This window comes from Plectropomus leopardus, chromosome 14 (assembly GCF_026936395.1).
Source record: "Plectropomus leopardus strain MGB_pleo_1.0 chromosome 14, ASM2693639v1, whole genome shotgun sequence".
NCBI lineage: Eukaryota > Metazoa > Chordata > Actinopteri > Perciformes > Serranidae > Plectropomus > Plectropomus leopardus.
Genome location: NC_142189.1, coordinates 6,651,034 through 6,670,839, shown reverse-complemented (window position 1 = coordinate 6,670,839; position 19,806 = coordinate 6,651,034). Strand labels below are relative to the sequence as shown.

The 19,806-nt window shown below is 41.7% G+C and overlaps 2 protein-coding genes and 1 long non-coding RNA gene across 7 annotated transcripts in view; 1 reads left to right on the top strand and 2 right to left on the bottom strand.

Moving 5' to 3' along the window:
• Positions 1–9,031, bottom strand: part of LOC148187411 (uncharacterized) — a 29,939-nt gene extending 20,908 nt beyond the window's left edge. Inside the window, exons 1-4 of the long non-coding RNA XR_015778656.1 lie at positions 8,606–9,031; positions 7,550–8,453; positions 3,924–7,173; positions 2,338–2,510 (exon numbers count right to left, since the gene is read on the bottom strand). This is a non-coding gene — a long non-coding RNA (uncharacterized LOC148187411). The remainder of the gene's footprint in view (positions 1–2,337; positions 2,511–3,923; positions 7,174–7,549; positions 8,454–8,605) is intronic.
• Positions 1–10,266, top strand: part of plekhd1 (pleckstrin homology and coiled-coil domain containing D1) — a 65,029-nt gene extending 54,763 nt beyond the window's left edge. The window contains exon 13 of the mRNA XM_042501341.2: positions 9,039–10,266. Coding sequence (XP_042357275.1) covers positions 9,039–9,196 — 158 coding nt within the window. The 3' untranslated portion in view covers positions 9,197–10,266. The remainder of the gene's footprint in view (positions 1–9,038) is intronic.
• ccdc177 (coiled-coil domain containing 177) lies at positions 9,948–19,456 on the bottom strand. 5 transcript variants are annotated; one of them, XM_042501014.2, is made up of 4 exons: positions 18,746–19,456; positions 14,652–18,027; positions 13,762–13,914; positions 9,948–10,511 (listed from the first exon to the last, which is right to left on the bottom strand). In XM_042501014.2, the coding sequence occupies exon 2, from the start codon at positions 18,013–18,015 to the stop codon at positions 15,460–15,462; it is 2,556 nt and encodes an 851-aa protein (XP_042356948.2). In that variant the 5' UTR covers positions 18,016–18,027; positions 18,746–19,456; the 3' UTR covers positions 9,948–10,511; positions 13,762–13,914; positions 14,652–15,459. The 5 variants fall into 5 exon arrangements, with proteins under 5 accessions (XP_042356948.2, XP_087943542.1, XP_042356949.2 ...); XM_088087416.1 differs by having other exon boundaries at positions 13,817–13,914; XM_042501015.2 differs by having other exon boundaries at positions 13,762–13,909.
• Between the last annotated feature and the right edge of the window lie 350 nt (positions 19,457–19,806).

Below are 19,806 nucleotides of genomic sequence, written 5' to 3'. Positions count from 1 at the left end.
CTTTGTGCCACGTAAAGAAACACACTCACATCAAATCAGTAACTTCATCTGCCTACTATCATTTAAAAAATATTGCCAGAGTCAGAGGAAATGATAATAATAATGTCAAAGCAAGACCTTGAAAGGCTCACTCACGCCTTCATTTCCAGTAGGTTAGATTACTGCAATGGTCTGTTTTTAGGCCTTTCAAAACAAGTTGTCTGGCAACTGCAGTTTATTCAAAATGCTGCTGCCAGAGTGATGACAAAAAATAGGAAATTTGACCACATTACTCCAGGTCTATAATCCTTACACTGCCTACCCGTCACTCAGAGAGTTGATTTTAAAATCTCACTGCTTGACTACAAATCAGTCTTTGGATTCGGCACCAAAATATATCTCAAACATGCTTGTGACATATGAACCTTCAAGGACCCTCAGAACATCAGGGGTCGGCCTACTGAGCGTCCCAAGAATCAGAACTAAACATGGTGAAGCAACATTTTGTTATCATGCAGCACAAACCTGGAATAACCTCCCAGATGAGGTTCGACAAGCCCAGACTGTGATCACTTTCAAAGCAAAGCTAAAAACTCCTTTTTAACACTGCCTACTCCACCCACTAATGACCACCAACTTATTTTTAAACTTGGTTTTTAAATGATTTTAAATTTTATTATTTATCTTTTTATCTTTGCACCTCTTGTCTGCACTTTTGTTTTTAATAGTGATTATTATTATTATTTAATCATTTAGTAATTGATTTACTTTGTATATCTTATCTCTTTTCTTTTTTATTGTAAATCTGTATCTTTCATTATGCTTTTATATTTTATTACTCTATAAAGCACTTTGAATTGCCCTGTTGTATGAAATGTGCTGTACAAATAAAGCTGCCTTGCCTTGCCTTTTTTTGCCATTTATTGCCATGCTAAATGATGAGGTTTTTGGCCTTTTTTGGCCTTTATTCCCACTTTGTATACTATGGCGCGTCTGTACAAGCTATTATAATTGTCATTTTCAGCCATTTTTAGGAGCAGTCAAAATTTGACTTTTTCGACATACCATACTTTTGCCTTTTAGCCCATTTTTTTGTGACATGCTAAATTATGAGGTTTTTCATCGTTTTTGGCATTTATTTCCACTTGTATAACATGAAGCATCTCTACAAGCCATTATATGTCATTTTAGCCGTTTCAGCAGTCAAAATATGACTTTTTTGACATACTATACTATTGCCTTTTTGGCTGAAAATGACATATAATAGCTTGTAGATGGTATATAAAGTGGGAATAAACGCTGGAATATGGGCCAAAAACCTCATAACTTAGCATATCAAAAAATGGCAAAAATGCCATAGTATAGTCAAAAAATGTCACATTTTGACATGTCATTAAAATTGCTTAAAATGACATATTATAGCTTGTAGAGACGCGTCTTAATATACAACGTGGAAACAAAGGCCAAAAAAAGGCTAAATATGTCATAATTTAGCATGTCAAAAAAAATGACCAAAATGGAAATAATATAGTATGTCGAAAAAGTCCAATTTTGACTGCTCCTAAAAATGGCTGAAGATGACATATAAGTTTGTAGAGACACGTTATAGTATACAAAGTGGGAATAAAGTCCAAAAAAGGCCAAACACATCATAATTAAGCATGTCAAAAAAAAATTGCCAAAAAGGCAATAGTATAATATGTCGAAAATGTCAAATTTTGACGTCATAAAATGACTGACAATGACGCTATAGTTTGGTGAAAAATGTCGAAAGATAACATGTTCAAAAAACAGCACAGCATAGAATGTTGCAAAATGGCCAAAAACACTATAATAATAACTACTAATAATTTAGTTTAGGGAAAATATAGTGAACTGTAACCTATAAGATCAGAATCAGCACATTAACCAGAAAATGAGGGGACGTTTTAAGACTGATGTTTTCAGTTCATCACGAAACTTAAGAATGATCACATGTACGGTAGTGGATGTAACACGTCTTCCATATTTTCATATTTATTAGGTTATTTTCGCGAAATCATATAAGGATTCATGAAGATAAATATGACTGGCAGCTTATATTCCTCTTTATTTTTAATTCTCACCTTGGTAATGATGTAATATTTTTCACTAGATTGTCCTAATTTAGCTTTACGAAAACGATTAAGATAATAACGATAACTTTAATAATATTAATAATAATTAGGCTATAGCCATTATCCTAATATTAATACTCAGAGTTTATGGCGCACGTTTTAAGATACACATTACAAAGGAATTTAAGAAGGCAGCAAATAATTTTTCAAAGAAAACACAAATAAAACAATTATGAAAAACAACTTTTCGCTGCACACATACCAGTCCAGTGAGGATGCGCTTTTTGTAGTCCATCATGTCAACATTGTAGTTTCATCACAGCCGTCGCATCATCACAGAGCCGAGGAGAAGTGCAGTTGGACTCTCTGAACACCACCATCGTCTTTTCCCAAGTCCTTATGAATTCTCCTTCACATCTTTCCTTGGACGTTTCTCTGGAAGTTAAGGAAAAGTGGTTAGGAAAGGAGATTATTTGAACTTTTCAACTGCAGCCCAAGTTTTCCCCAAAAAGTATACAAATTATCTATGAAAGTCACATTGTGTGCTGGACACCACCTCGATAGCCAGTGGTTGAATGATGACATGCGGCTAATAATGTCATCGCTGGTCAGAGTTGGACGGGGTCCAGAGAAAGTTACGGTGTCTGATATCATTTTTGCAAAGGAGCACACTGACTCTATTATTGCTAAGCTATATATCATTCCTGCCAACGTGAATAACACTCTTAACAAATCTACGCTTAGCTTTAGTAATCAGTTTTGCTCTGGCCCCAGGCATGCATTTTACCATTGCTGCTGGTGTCATTAACGGAGTTGCCAATTATAAAAGTTGTTTTCTCAACAGGTGTGCCGCTGAGCGGGGAGAACTTATTTAGAACATGAACAGAATAGAAATACTTAATACTTAATAATAATACTTAATAATTACAGCAGCAAATAAGAGAGCAGCAAATGAATAAATCAATTTTTTAAAAAGGCAAAAAAAGCAAATATGGAAGGCACTTAACGCCCAATAAAATAGAATCTAATAAATTCAAATAAATATAACAATATTAAGGTATGTACAGAGAGCAAACAAAAGAAAAAAAGATGAAAAATGCAATAAAAAAAGAAAAGGTGCAAACAATTGTGGAAAAGTGTAGATGAATGTGCAAACACAGTAATGTGCAGAATTGAGAGCAGATGTGCAGCAGAGACAATGATCAGTGAGTCTAATGCAAGTGTGAGTTCACCCGCCACACAGAGGGAAGCTGTTCAGGAGACTATGAGCCTTTCTGAAGGGGGACAGCTTCGCTCGGACAGTCATCCAGCCTCCCGACCGCACGGGGGTTGCCGGAGGACGGCTAGCAGAAGCTACACTATATCGGTCCGCACCGGCTACAGGGGGGGCTTGCTAACTGCAGCTGGAGCGGGTTTTTCCACAGTGCGGAGCCTCGCCTCCAACGCAGCAAATAAACTTCACTTAGTACATGTACCATTAATCCTCTGCTTCCACAGGAGCAGATGAGTAACTTAACATCGGACACACCGAGCAGGAGAGCAGCGGCGGAGGGAGCAGCCGCCGCTAACCAGGGCTAAAGTAGCTAGCGGGCTAAAGTAGCTAGCGGGCTAAAGTAGCCAGCGAGCTAGCAGTGAGTGAACGGATGTGTAATTAAACATGAACCCCGCTGAGAGAAGAGGACAGCAGTGAGTGCTTGAGTAAAACCAGAGTGAGTTTCAATCACAGGCCAGTAAAAAGCAGCCGGAGTAAGGGGCAACTTAGATTAGCAGGGCATCGCTCGCAGGAGCGGCGGAGAGACGCTACCAAACACAAACAGAGAAACACCGGAAGTGAGGTCACAGGCTTACCGCAGTACGTCATGACGCAGTACGTCGCTGGGACCTGCGTCCTCGTGCCTTGGCTGGAGTTACAGACGAGCTGATACAATGGACCTATATACATCTCGCGTGATATTTCTTTGCTATAGTAGATCGAAAACTGTTAAAAAGGGTTTAAAAAATCATTTAAAAAATATATAGAATTGCATATCAAAATACAGCACAGTGTAGCATGTTAAAAACAGTCAACATCAGAACACAGCATGCTCTTTAAATAACACATAGAAAGTTTAGCTCAGTGGTTTACAAGTCATTCTTGCAATCTTTATGTACAGTGGTTCGATTACCATGCAAGGCGGAAGTATTTTGTCCAAACGTCTGTCCATATCAAAGAGGGAAAGATACGCCAAAAATAAACACAGTCTCAGTGGGATTATATCTAACAATTTTGCAGTTTGTGAGATTAAATTTTGACTGAGACAAATAACTTTAAATAATAACACATAACTGCGGTCCACTCGAGAGGCTGATACAAAACGTTGTAGTTTAAAGGTGTGCGAATCTAGTTCAGTGGATTGCACAATTGGCCGCAACCCGTAGGTTAAGGGTTCGAAACTTGCTCAGAGTAAGCAAGTTTTACAGATACAAAGATAAAGGTAACTGTCTGGCATGTGGTTCAAGAGAAATATCAGCCATGAGTTTCACCCAGCAAAGCAGTAAGTTAGCACAACAAAATCCATAACAAAAATTTTACGTATGATGCCAGAATTAGCGAAAACTATACACATACAAGACAAGGAGACGGTAGTCTCTGGTTTTACCTGTTATGGTTATGTTATATAATTCTATTTTATGGCATACATAAAATAAAAATGTATATCTGTCTGGTGTTGAAACACGTAAAATTCAGGATTGTCAGTGACTTCTGTTGAAAACTTGACTGATATATGAGTCAGGCTGATATTTCCTGATTTCGACAGACGTCACTGCCGATACTGGTTTTACCTGTTTCGGGACCACTTCACCTGATTTAGCAGCCAAAATGATATATCGACCAACTTTACGTGCCTTAATTTGTTCTAGGATGTCACAATTAGTGTCTAAACTGTATAGATGTACAGCAAATGATATTTTATGGCATAAATTTAAAAAAAAATATCGGCTTATATCTGTCTGGTGTTGAAACACGAAAAGATTCAGTATCGGCAGTGACGTCTGTCTAAACTTGACTAATATACAAGTCAGGCCGATATTTCCTGATTTTTGACAGACGTCACTGCCGATACTGGTTTTAACTGTTTCAGGACCACATCACCTGATTTGTCAGCCAAAACCATATATCGATCAACTTTACGTGCCTTAATTTGTTCTATGATATCACAATCAGTGTCTAAACTGTATAGATCTATAGCAAATGCTATTTTATGGCATAAATGAAATAAAATATCGGCTTATATCAGTCTGGTGTTGAAACACGCAAAAATTCAGTATCGGCAGTGAGGTCTGTCTAAATTTGACTGATATATGAGTCAGGCCGATAATTGACTACGTTTTTGTAAGGAAAAATTCAGAATTGGCAGTGACGTTTGTCCAAAACTTGACTGATATATGAGTCAGGCAGATATTTCCTGATTTCGACAGACGTTGCTGCCGATACTGGTTTTACCTGTTTCCGGACCACTTCACCTGATTTATCAGCCAAAATGATGTATCGACCAACATTACGTGCCTTAGTTTCTTCTACGATGTCACAATTAGTGTCTAAACTGTATAGATGTACAGCAAATGCTATTTTATGGCAGAAATTAAAAAAAAAAAATATCGGCTTATATCTGTCTGGTGTTGAAACACAAAAATTCAGTATCGGCAGTGACGTCTGTCTAAACTGAGTCAGGCCGATATTCCTTTTCTGTGTCTTTATTTGTTCTGCAATATCACAATCAGTGACTAAACTTTCTGAATCTACAGCCAAATGCTATTTTATGTCATAAACAAAATAAAACATCAGCTAATATCTGTTTGCTCTGCTAATATAGTGGTCATGTGGTGTTGAAAGTGAAATTCGATATCAGCAGTGACATCTGTCAATAGATGAGTGGCAGGGAAAATTCAGTAGTCAGTTAATGAAAAACAATTGTGTGGTTTTTAACTTTTTTAATTGTTCGTTGTAAGTAACATCATCAATGGCGTTCTGGACGTCCTTCGTTTTAGGACTGCTTCCTGTCGTTCAAGACCAAAGGGATGTATCATCCCCTTCTTTCAACTTTCCAGACTCATGCTAGGCTGCATCATGCTATGATCCTGACTTTCCAACCTTACTACTCTGCCACTTTCCTGACTTTCCTAATCCAGTCCCTTACTTTATACTTTCTGACGCTGTTCTTATTCCTAGTTTCACCTCTTATAACCGCATTCTCTACCTCCATCTTCTACCTTCACTCAACTTCCTGTCTCTCTACTTAACTTGTTGTAACTTGACTAACCTTCCTGGCTCTCAACCCAACTTCCTATTTCTCACCTCAGCTTCCTGTCACTTGACTGTCCTTCATGTCTCACAACCCAGCTGCCTGTAACTTGACTTGACTTTCCCTAGTAAATCCAGTTGAAGGGTGGCAGAACCCCCAGAGCCACGCCCACCACAGAGAGCAACTGTGCCCCCCCTCAAACTTTAATGAAAACATTCAACACACGTACATTCAATAAATGTCGTTATTTATCTTGTATAAAAAATATTACACAGGCCTAACTACAAAAATATGTAAAGAAAAAGTGTAGATAAAAAAGAAAATAAAAAGTAACAAAAATTAAACCTCCAGGGTCCACTAACAGATGAGATAAATCTGAAATGTTTAAAAAAAGTAGTTTGTTTTTTTTTGTACTTGTAAAGTATGTTATAAAATCAGTGTCTTTAAAAAATATACAAGGAGGGTAGTCTTTACAGCCAAATCAGACATGCAAAAAAGTTTTAAGCCAGATGAATTTTTCTAGATAAATAAATTAAAAAAGGAGTGCAAAGTTTTAGCAGCATGTTTTAACACCAAGTGTCTGTGGTTGCACAGCCGAAAACATTACATCCCGCTTTCCTGGGATGTACTGGACAGGGCAGTGTGGATTTTGTCAGTCATCTTTGGATGTTGGAACGTGAGTTAAAATTTTTTTTTAACTCTTCTAACTTCAAGGCTCTTTTTAATTTGTTCTTATCGCTTCAGCTTTGTTTTTTTTTTCTTCATGGAGATTCTTCTTCACGCAGTGCTTCAAACAGATGCCTCTCGCCAGTCACCTGTGGTATCAGTAAACAGTCCATTATTGTGACAGTAGGAGAATATAATTCACATCACTTAGATCAACTCCGAAATCACATGACACTGTCAATAACTCACAAGAAATGTCAACTATTTCAACTTAAACTCTCTATATTCTTTTAAATGTAGAGTGTCTATCATTATCTGTCTGTTACTTGTTATGCTAACATTAGATAAAGCACATCACATGTGGTTGCTTGAATCAGCATAGGACAGTAACAGTAAACAAGCCTGAGGTTGGGATTAAATTACCACCTAACCCCACTATTTACACTGTGCAAATACCAAAGTCCCGAAAACGTTCAAAAAGCTAAATACATCGCTACATAGTCGTATTCAGCTCAGCATTCATACCTCAGCTCAGTGTTTGTCTCTTCCTTGTTGTGGCCTCCTTCTCGGTCACGTGTGTCCGGCATGGACGTATTATAGCTTCCGGGAGCGTATTTCCGTCTTCAGCTAGATGTAAACAACCCAGTTAGATATAATTTGGAAAGTCTAAAACAGCGGCGAGTTTGAATTGTTTAGATCGCCATTCGAGCCAGCCGAGGCGCTAATCCGGAAGTCGGTCACTTCGCCGGCGGAAGTTACCCACTCGGCCGTATTCGGTCGCGCTCGGCCTCGTTCGGCTGCCCCTGACTATGGCTCTATGGGCCAGTCGATTCGGGAATTTTACACATTTTTAAAAACGGAAAAAAGCTTTTGCTGCCTCACACACTCAAAATCACAAATTCAACATTTCCTTTAGCTCTGTGCTTTTTTTCAGCCTTCACAGTCATGTGACCCACACAAGACTTGAACCATCAACCCACTAAACATCAGCCACATACCTAACCCACTGAGCTAGGCTCCCAGACACCTTAATTCATTGTAGGCCAGATGTGCATACCAAGTTTCCAGAGTTTGATAATTAAAAATAAATAATTAAATAATAATTAATAATTCCTTGCATTCCAAGAGGGTCCTTGCACTGCTAGGTGCTCTGGTCTTAAATATATGGGAAAAAAATTCAACAGCATGTCAAAAAAAATAAAATAAATAATAATAAAAAAAAAGTATAATGCGTCAATAAAGGTTATTGTATATGTTTTTAGCATGTTAAAAAGAGTCATAGAAAACTATGTAAAAATAAAGCTGAAAAAAAGTCAAAGTATAGTATGTCAAAAATAATTCATAGAAAGGCAAGTAGAACAATGTCAGAATATGTAGAAATAAGTCAGTATAGCAAATCAATAAAACTGAAAAAATTCTCATAGTTCTTCTTCTTGTATTTGTATCTGTGTATATATCGTATTTGGATTTGTATATTGTCGTGTATTGTTTGTATTGTACTTTTTAAATAGGACCCCAGGAAGACTAGCCTGGCGTTTGTGCGTCGGCTAATGGGGATCCTCAATAAACATAAACATAAACATAAAAAAAGTCATAGTGTAGTTTAAAGTCATAGTATCGTATATCAAAAAGTGTCACAGTATAGCATGTCCAAAAAAGTCACAGGATATGTTGAACAAGGACATATGTCGCAAAAAGTTATAGCAGTAAAAAAATGTCAAAGCATAATGTGTCGAAAAAAAATCACAGCAGTCATGTTATAACATGCTGAAAAAAAAACATAATAGAATATTATGTTTAAAAAGGTAATTTTAAAAGTACATAGAACATGGAATAGTAGTATAGTATGTAAAGTAATTCGTAGTATTAGTATAGAAAAGTGGAAAGAATTGCACAACTTTGGCCAAATAAACATAACTGAAATTTATATTTTAAAATATATATTTGAGTCATAAGATCATATTTTTTTTTCTTCTAGACCAAATTTGTTTTGTTTTTCTCTGCTTCATTACAGTAAAACACTCCAAGTCCTTTGCTGTAACAAACTCTGACGGCGGCAGCATCGAGGAGCTGCGGGAGACAGCCCGGAGACTGACCTCTGACAGCAGCTTCAGAGAGAGCGTGTACAAGATCATCGCCCACAAGGACGCTACCAACAAAACAGAGGACTGAGAGGAGAAATGGTGCGACAAAAGAGGTTAAATGGTCCTTAGCTTCACCTCAGTCCACAGTGAGTGACATAGAGATCCTGACCCCAAAACCTGCCATGGAGATACTGTAGATTATTGCACAGAGAAATATGTTAGATGGAATTTCTGATTGCGATTTTAAGATTTTTAAACACTGACGAACATTATTATATGTAAAAAGCGCTGGTTTTCAGTCCCCCCATGGATACGCTGGTTTATAGCCTTTACCTACCAAACAGTTCCAGGAACTATGGAGCCAAAAGAAAGTCCCTTTTGCACAGTCCGAAACAAACAAGCCAAAAAAAAACAAAAAAACCCTGAAGAACAGGCAAATTAAAACAATAGTTAGTTTCTGAATTCCTCAAAAGATCCTCAGCTGCCTAGAAAAGTCAGATTAGCTCCTGAGGATAGTTCCTGGAGATGTTTGGTAGAAAAGTGCAGTGAGAAACCTTCAGATTTGACTTAGCCAAAGAATATTTATGATGTAAAGAGAAAACTACATGTATGTTATGAACAGATAACATTGTACTACAGTAGTGTCCTAATCAACACTTACCATTCGGTGCTGTAGACTCCACGTTTCTTGATGTTGAGAAACAGTGCACGTTGACGCGCCATAGACGATGTTTTAACAGCAGTTGGCAGTGTGTGATTGTAGCCTTGTACCTTGAGTTTCTAGTGTTTTCACCATTCTCTAAAACGGGAGATTTAGCAGATAGCACAGACAATGCAAATCCATCTTGTAAAATGTTTGTTTTTATTCTTCTGGTTTTGACTGTAACACGGATTGTGTCCTTTACTTTAACAGAGGTTTTATGAAAACAATGAACTCACAGATGTCTGACGGCGATCACTGACCATTTCATTATTGCTACATCTGAAAAATCTGTCCTTGACGAAGCAACTCAGTGTAATTATGATAATGTACAAATGATAACTTAACACCAGAACTGACACAGAAAAGAAGCCCACATGTCGGGGTTAAGGTAAGAGGGAACATAATATGGACTGAACAACATGCCTTGATGCTAATAAAGCTGTGTTTGAACCCTGTCTAGTCTTTTCATTTATCCAGGTAAAAGGCGGTCGGTTCATATCTGGGTTCCTGTTCTCAGCAGCACAACAGATGGCACTGTTACTAGTTTAAAATCATTTTTTTAAAAAACCAAAAAAACCCACAAAACTCTTGATATTGATGTATTCCATCAGAGGAGGGACTGGTTGTGTTTTGCACTTTGATAAAGTTCAGTGTGGGAAGAAAAGGATTGTTGGTTACATCAGCAGCTCTCGTTCGGGACCTGCAGGGAAAAAGAGTGTGATAAACATAAGTATAAACAGTACAGCTGGAGTAATATTACTTCAATACAACAGATATTTCTGAAGCTTTTTTTTTGTCACATACACCAGTAAACATTTTGTATTAACCACCCACTATTTGGCATTTTAGATAGTGTAAAAGTACTTCAGAAATGGCTTATAATACACTATGGGAACAGTGGAAAAGTAAGAATTCAAATTACTGATGCATTAATATGTATGATACTTTAAAGTTGCGACTGGTCAAGGTGCACACATTATATGGATAATCGATAATATTTTCTTGAAGGACTTTAAGGTGTTCAGATCAGGTAATCAGTGCTTTATAAAGACTATCTAAAAGCAACGAGCCCCTTAAAGATGAGCTGGCCTCTTGTGTTTTACTGGAAATCAATTTACTGTAGATTTACAACAAAATCAATTTATTGTATCACTGTAAGTGCAAAATGTAAAATTAAACTGCGTACACGATAAGTACCATGAGCCAGAATATTTTTCTTGGAGATAACTATGTAGGCATGACAACTGCTGTCTTGTTAGATAGATAGTGCTTACTATTATTTACTAATGATAATGATTATAATTACAGTATAGCTCAATGTTGCGTTTTCAAAAGGGACATCTATATACTTTTCCAAATCCTGAGAACCAGAAACCACGCATGGAGCAGAAAGCACATACCTAAATTTAATTAATTTAATGTGCTGCATCACTGACACAGTGTGATTAACTGTCATATTGTACACACATAAAATCAAATTTGAACTTGTTGCACAGAACTGATAGCCACTGAAAAATTACAAAAACATTTTAGGAGTGGCATGTGTCGATTCTTTCATAAATTTAACCAAAAGTCTGCAAGTTATCTGTCTCTCTCTGATCTACAAATGTTTTCTTTTTAAATGTATAATTCAACTACACCTGTATATGTAAGAGGCATTTAATGCTGCATATAATAAAACCTTTTCTGATTGGCGACCTCATCTTTTCAGTCACCATCATAAGCACCAATAAATCTGCTGTCTCATCTCTCTAACCTTACATCACCTCTGCTGCGATTATCTGCTGGGAACAGAGTGGCTCAGTCAGGGGTATAAGCCTGTCAGTCCTCTGCTGGTCTAATGCTGCGTTTCAAATTCAGTCCGGCTTTTAACTCAGTCGTTAGTAACATTAGCAGGTATCAGCCTGTCTGACATACTCGGTGCGGTCTATCGCCTGGCCACAGATGTGCTGCAGGAACACTGACTGACTGTGCAGGTGAAGGATTTAAAGGATTCCTCCCTGAACGAGTGTGGAGGAGGAACGCTGCCTAACACAGATGTTAATATGACAAAGCGATGGCGTGTTTTTCCAGAGTGAGCTGCTGGAGAGGCAGCTCCCCACAGGCAGCCCCCTCATATTCCCACACACTCCCTCTGCTCAGTCATTCACTTTAGCTGCTCCATCCTGATTTTTATCGCTATGGCAACGCCCACATCCGAGGGCTGAAACCCATGTGTATCTCCCTTTTCTTTTAATCTGAGAGATTGTGGGATTAGCGCAGCCAGAGACCTTTAAAGCCTGTTTGTTGGCTTGCATGTTGGCTCATGAGCAGACGCATTTTTGTTCTTCTCTACACTGTCAAATCAGGGTTAGTGTGATCAAGGGTTGTTGTGTTTTTTTTAATTGAAAGCGCTGAATGCATGATGTTTAGACATTCGTGTTACAAAATCACTTGCGTCTTCTTATCAAAGACAATATGGACCATTGGAATATTATCAGAAATATCTTGCTTTGATCTCCGCAGGGAAGTGCATTACACTCCACCGGAAATCTGATCGCCCTCCGTCATTATGATATTGGTTAAATGAATTGTCGAGCAACATGCCATTACATAAAATCCACCACAGCATAAGATGTAAGGGTCAGGACTTTATAAAAAATATGGTCTAGATTTTAAAGGTCCTAGTATAGTATGTCATAAAACGTTTTTTAAAAAAAGTCCTAATATGGCAAAACGCACAAAAAGTATATTATGCAATAAAAATATCATAACCATATCACTGTATAGTGTCGTAAAAAATCTGAAAAAAGGCACAGTACAGTATGTCATGAAAATGTAGTGAAAAAGTCACAGTATACTGTGTCATAAAAAATCTAAAGTCAAAGTATAATATCCACTAAAAATTTAACAAAAATGCCATAGGATGGTATGTCAAATAAAAAAACCCTAATAGTATAATATACTATTAAATATAAAAAACTAGTATAGTAGGTCATAAAAGAATTTGGAAAAAAAACACCTCATCGTATAATATGCTACGAAATATATAAATGTCATAGTAGTGTATGTCATAAAATCTTTGGGAAAAAAACTGTCTATATGTCATTAAATGTCAGTTTAGTATGTATGTATGTATGTAAATGTGCGCTTTTGAGCGGCATTACAAAGCTTCAGGACTCAATGTTCACAAACTAGCGTATCGGGAACACGAAACGCCCTACTCAAAGTTTCTTAGAGAGGCTCAATCGCAGTTTTACTCTAACATCATTAAAAGGAGTCCTGGCAATTCCAAGCTGCTGTTCTCCACTATTAACCCTCTCCTCAAACCACAAACTCCAATAACTCACAGAAACTACAGAAGAGCAAAGCAATAATTTTGTTGACATCATCCGCTCTATCTGTCCCGACTGTCGACACAGTTCAGGATCTCCTGGTCTCTCAGCTTCTTCCCTGAGGTCGTGCAGCAGGAGGTTGAGGCCATCATCAGGAGGATGAAACCCTCCCCTTGACCCCTTTCCTACACCTTTGGTGAAAGTTAACATCTCTGCCATCAGCCCTCTGATCACCACAGTGATAAATCACTTCCTCCGGGCTGGCTGTGTTCCATCTGTTCTAAAAACTGCCAAAATCAGACCACTTCTCAAAAAAACCTACCCTCGATCCAGAAGTCCTTGCCAATTACAGGCCCATTTTCAACCATCCATTTCTCTCCAAGGTACTGGAGAAAGTAATCGCTGCCCACCTACAGGACCACCTCAAATCTGGTTTCCGCTCTGCCCACAGCACAGAAACAGCTCTGGTTAGGGTCAAAAATGACCTGCTGATGACGGCCGATGCCGGCTCACCCTCTCCTCATTCTCCTTGACCTATCTGCAGCATTTCACACCGTTGACCGTGGCATACTGCTGAACCGGCCAAAGCACAGCATCGAACTCACAGACACCGCCCTGCAATGGTTTCAGTCATACCTCACTAACAGAACAGAGTATGTCTCCATGGGAGGTGCCGGACACACACTGTCACCTGCGGGGTCCCTCAGGGGTCGGTCCTCGGCGCCACCCTCTACACGCTCCCCCTTGGCCACGTCATCAGTCAATATGGCATCTGATTCCACTGCTACACTGATGACACACAATTACATATGAAAACGGACACACATCCCCCTGCAGCTCCACCACCAACTTAAAGATCATCACCACCTCTGTCCACACTCACCGGCTATCTGAGGAGCTGAAGGCATGGATGAAGCACAACTTTCCGCAACTTTACAGCTCCAAAACTGAAGCCATTTTAGTTGGTACCCCTCATCAGATCCAGTCATCCTCCCTAACCAGCATATCATTCTCTGGCCAAGACATTCCCCTCTCCTCCTCAGCCACCAACCTGGTGTGAGATCTGACCCTCAGCTTACCTTTGAGGGTCATATCAAACAGATCTGCAAACATTCCTTACACCCCCTCAGAAATATTGCCAAACTTCATCCAACACTCACCCTTTCTGATGCTGAGAAGCTTGTCCATGCCTTTGTCTCCTCTTTATAAGTCTTAAGTCGTTATAAGTCTTTATAAACCTTTAAATTGTTTTTTTTTCTTTTTCATTGTTCTTATTTTTGTTTGCCTTTATAAACTGTGGTTTTTGTGTCTCTTATTACTGACTTAAACTTTTTAAACCCAATCCCCTGGCACCATTACTGACGCCAGGGGATTGAGGGTGGTTGTGGGTAGAGGAAAGTGGGCATAACTATAATGATATAATCTCTTTAAAACTAATAATACACACATAATAAAAACAAAGCGCTGAAGGCAGCCAGCTAAAACAGAGAGCTCTGCATAATCCATGAAAGCAATAAAAGTCGTACCTGTTGACCTTGACTCGGTCACCAGGCGGTTGTGTTTGGAGGGAGTCAAGAGTTGTTTCTCAGAGCGCTTCACTGTTTAATCTGACATGAAGAGAAGAGACAGAGGGAGTCCTTGAAGGGAGGAACAGGAAGGGAAGAACAGCCCTTGCTGCAGGAATCTGCGTCCTCTGATGCTTCATCAGCACGGGGCTCGTGCACACGGCCCCTCCTGTGCTGCATTGTCAGCGGTTAGGTACAGACAAGTGTCCAGCCCGGGGCTTCATTTCCATGCTATATCTAGCTGTGTCACAGTGTGTGTACAAAAGGATCCCTCATTTGCTTTGGGGGTCTGGGACCATTTGCGCTTAATTTTCCCTTTCTGGAGTGCTCCCTTAAAAGCCTCTGCAGTTGTCATGGAGTTGTGCTTCCTGGTAAACAATGACTCTTTTCATTCCCGCACAGCTTTCAGTCCAGTAGCTGAGATATACAGAACAGAGGGCAAAAAGAACGAGAGGAGGGGCTGTGCTGCTGCACACTCTCATCTAATATGAAGTCCACTTTAAGTCCCACGCAGGCTTTACTGGTCATTTATAACAGCTGAGAAACTTTCATTACATCCATGATACAAAATATTTTGGTTTGCTTTGATATGATCCATGATAAAAACAGGTAGTCAAAAATAGAATCAAACCAGCTGATGGTGATATGTAAGGAGAAAAAAACACCGTGGGTCTTAATGGGAAGAAGCAGTTGAGTGATGAGGGTCATAATGAAGGCAGGAGCCGAGCACATGACCAGAAGTTAGGGGGTCCACAACAAAGCTGTGAGTTTATTTCTCATCCAGGCTGGCTTTCAGTTGAGCTTCCAGAGCCATCTTATCAAATGTGCGCATGTTGGTCTCCTCCCGCACTTTGTCTCGAACATGAAAAGAGGCCCGAGCCACAGAGCGAGCGCTCTCCAGAACCGCCCTCTTCTCCTTGAAGATCTGCTCGCTCTTCTCCAGCTTCCTCTCGATGGACTGCAGCAGCTCCAGACGCCTCTGCTTCTCCTCCTCCTCCACTCGCTGCCTGTTGAGCCTCTGGAGTTTCTCCTTCTCCTGCCGGCTCTGGATGGCCCTCTGAGCTTTCTCCTTGGCCTTCTCCTCGGCCACTAAAGCTGCCTGCTGGGCTCGTTTCTCCGCCTCTTTCACACGAGCTTCAAGCAGCTGCTGCTGTTGCCTCTCACGCCTCTCCGCTGCCTTGCGTGCTTTCTGGATCTGCTGCTCCTCGCGCTTGGCCTTTTCTTTCAGCTCTTGCCCTCGACGCTCAACAATCTGTTCATAATTCTCCAAGGAGCGGCTGAGCTTCTCCTCCGCTGCCCTTCTGGCCTCCTCCCTCTCCTCCTGCTCTCTGCGGGCGATCTCCTGTATCAGGGCAGCGTGACGTCTCTTCTCTGCTTTGTTCAGACCTCGTCTGTCCTCCTGGGCCTGGTGCTCCTTCTCCTGCCTCTTCAGCTCCGCCATGGTGAGCTTCTCCTTCAGCAGCAGCCTCTCCTGCTCCAGCATGGCCGCCCTCTCCTCCTCCAGCGCCTTCAGGTTCTGCTCCTGAAGAGCTTTCTTATGCTTCTCCTCTCGCGCTGCCTGCTGTAACCTCAGTAGACGGTTGCGCTCCTGCTGCTCTGCGAGCTCCCTCCATCGCTCCTCGCTCTCCTCAGCCTGACGCATCTTGGCGGCAGCTGACTGGCGCTCCTGCTGGCTGAGTCTTCGTTGGCGTATTGACACCTGAGTCTGCCACACCCGCTGGCACTGAAGCACTGCACGCTGCTTCTCTCTCTCCTCCTGCTCTCGTCGCAGCTCCTCCATTCTGCGTTCACTGTCCCACTGCAGGTGAGCCACGTAGCGGGTCTGACTCATGATGTCTTCCTCCTGGTATCTGGCAAGCATCAAAGCTGCGATCTTGCGGTCGCGCTCGGACACGGCCTTCAGGCCTCGGCGCTTCACCTCCTTCACTATGCGCTCAACCTTCTGCGTCGTCTGAAGAGAGTGGCTCAGGTCGCCCAGGCTGAGGCTGCGGCCCATCAGGGAGTTGAAAGTGGCCATAGTGCGAGCTCGAGGGCTGGAGACTTTGGCCCAGTAATCTCGCGGACCATCCCAGCTGTAAGAGGAGGATGCACCTGACTCTGAAGAGGTGCATGTAGTTGTAGTTGTAGTGGTGGAGGTGGAGGAGCAGACCGGATCTATCTTCCGCTGTAGGGACTCCAGCGAATGGCTTTTTCCTTTCACCTTGGAGTGAAAGCCAAGATGCCCATTGTGCTGAGAGACTGGTGTTCCCGTGACGCCGTTCTGAGGCTTCCCAGGACTCTGAACTGCAGGCTTTGTGACGGATGATGTCAGTGTGGAGTTGGCTCTGGGGAAGGACGGGGGTTTGGGTGTTGATCTGGGAAAAGTGTTTGAAGATTTACCGCCTGAAGACTTCCTGATGACCGGTGGAGGCCCGCATGAGAGCGGCCGTGTGGGCTTTGCTTGTTCAGATGAGGACAGAAGATGCTTGGCGGATCCTTGGAAGCCAGCCCTCGAGGACGGTGTGGAGGTGGTGGAACCAGATTTTGAGGACTGAGTAGATCCTGCATGGGCAGATTTCGGCGAGGTGCTGGAGGGTGGAGCTTTAGATAAAAGGGATGTGCCCGTTTTAGAGGTTGGACCTGATGCTGCGGCTGTAGAGGACGCTCCAAAATCAGGAGCTGAGCTGGAGGTCACCGGCCCAGATTTAGGAGGCTGAGTGGAGCTAGAGGGGTTTTTGTGCTGCTGCTCCACAGAGGAGGGTGACGCACTGCTGCTGGTATTGACTGTTGCCTGCAGAATCCTTCTTTTTTCCTCTCTGATGATCCTCTCCCTCTCCTCCCTGCACTGCCTCAGTTTGGCGTGTCTGTCTCTCTCGTAGACTTCAAACAGGCCTGTCGCAACACGCATGGAGCGCCCGGGAGCCTCACGGGCGAAGTCAGCCAGCGGGCGGGGCAGGAGCTCCACAGGTTTGACCCCGCATCGAGCACACGCCTCCAGAGAGTGAGGGCTTGTTAAGACGTAGCGGCTGCCCTCTGCAGCTGGTGAGTCAAAGTTGTACAGGTCCAGGTGCAACTTTGGTGATGTGTCTCTGTCAGTCTGGGTCTGTGGTGGCTCAGGTTGGGGCCCCTGAGAGGCGGGGTCCGGCCCTGCTGTAGATACAGCGTGGCAGGGGCTCGCCTCAGAACTGCCGGTGGGCGGCGTCTCGAAACCGGCATCCCCGTCATCCTCTGTTGTTGTGCCATCAGCCTGTTCTGGCAGTCGAGGGTCTTCAGGGGCCACAGCCGGTGTGTCGAGCTGCGGGCCTTTACACTTGTTCTGCTCCTCAGCCTCCGAGGGGTCGACCATAGTTGGCTAATACTACAGGTAGGCAAGAGGGAGGGGGGTCATTGGAGGGGAGGGGGGATGATATGTGAGAGGAAGTGGAAAAAATATGAGAAGAGATTTCAATTAGTGGATTATAGCATTCAGTCTGGAGCTTAAGAGAGATGCAGTCTGTGGGGGAGGGTCATAATGCCGGTTCAGAGATTGCATGCATGTATGCACACATATTCGTGCACTGATTTTTACACCAGATGAGACATTTCCCCTTCAGGGAAGTGACATAACTCACAAAAAAACACCAGAGTCCTTTAATAGAGTCTATTTTTGGCAGAGTTACTAGGCTGGGAGAATCTGATTACTCATAGCAACATTTTACACTCCACATCACACAATCAACCTATAAATATCTTTGGAATCAAACCAAGTCTGCAACATATAAATTATTAACTAGCTGATAGTAAAAGCTTGATTTAAAACTCGGGATTTAAACTGGTAAACAAGCAGTGGACACAGCTCACCATCATGGACTCACACCTTACAAACAGTGAAGGCCTAGACTTTTCTGTATCAGCAGCACAGAAAATAGCTGCACTTTCACTTTTAAAACGACTCGGAGTCAAATCCTAAAGACTGATTCTATCAGATGATGATTGCTGTTGTGCTACTATAACGATATTTACTCAATTTAATGCTGTTTCATCCCGTGATTTGGTTGTTTTTCATGCGGTGGCGCACCACACAAACACCCGCTTACCTGCCAGTTTGTAAAACGTTTTCTAAACCGGTGCTTTGTTCCCCTTTAATCCGTGCAGCGCCCCTTGTTCCCTGCATAATATCAGGTTTCAGGGAAAAGGCTGCGGCCGTCGACCCAACGATGGAGCTTCACATCGTCGCAACCTCCAGCAACACGACAGACAGACGGAGCCTCTCACAGCCTGTCGGTGTGCTGAGCAGACTCAATCTGAGCTCTCCGAGATTTAAAAGAAATGCAAAACCGTCCCCAGAGTGAAACGCACTTTTCAAGTCGAACACAATCTACCCGGCTTTCTCTAATTCTGCCTCAGCGAAGTGCATCCCGTAAACATCCGCGGTCTCCACCTGCTATTCAGCAGCATCCCTCCATCTCAGCCTCCTTAGCTCCGCCTGCTTCTGGCAAATATGCTAAAAATACGGTCTGCACGCTGCAATTTACCAAGCGCCTATTCACTGAAATTACATGCTTTTAAGACGCAACAACACACGGGACTAATGGTGCTAAATGTGTTGAGCCTTGAGCAAAGTTCCTCCTATAGGTCCTATACACCTATAAAAGGGTGGAAGTGTCTTTATACTGCCTACATTATTTACCACTTTTTAATTTGTTTTGAATGCAAGGCGATATAAAACTGCAAAACTAAAATAACAAAAGGTAAAATAAAGTGTATGAAAGTTGAATCTCTCTAAAAATAGATGTTTAATCTGTACGAGCAGGTCCATCAAAAGTCACATCTCCGCATGCAGCAGCTGCCATCTGCCACCCTGCTCATGTGAAATAATGTACACTGTAATTACCCAAAGGAACCGCTAGAGGTCACAATAACACCATAGATTCATGCTTTGTTTCTCAGCAGACAAAGGAGGGTCAGCAGTCAGTCAGCATCAGTCAAACTCATCAGGTGTGGAAGTGCTCAGAGTGGATACACAACGCTGAAAATTTAGTAAAAGTAACAGCACTGTATTGAAATTGCAACTTGAGTACAAGTATTATTAGCCAAATTTACTTAAAGTGTCAAAAGTATAAGTACTCATATTGCTGATGATTGACCCCTGTGTGTG

What these genes read in the sequence shown, in the direction of transcription:
- ccdc177 (XM_042501014.2), bottom strand. Translation starts at nt 18,015, where the DNA reads ATGGTCGACCCCTCGGAGGCTGAGGAGCAGAACAAGTGTAAAGGCCCG.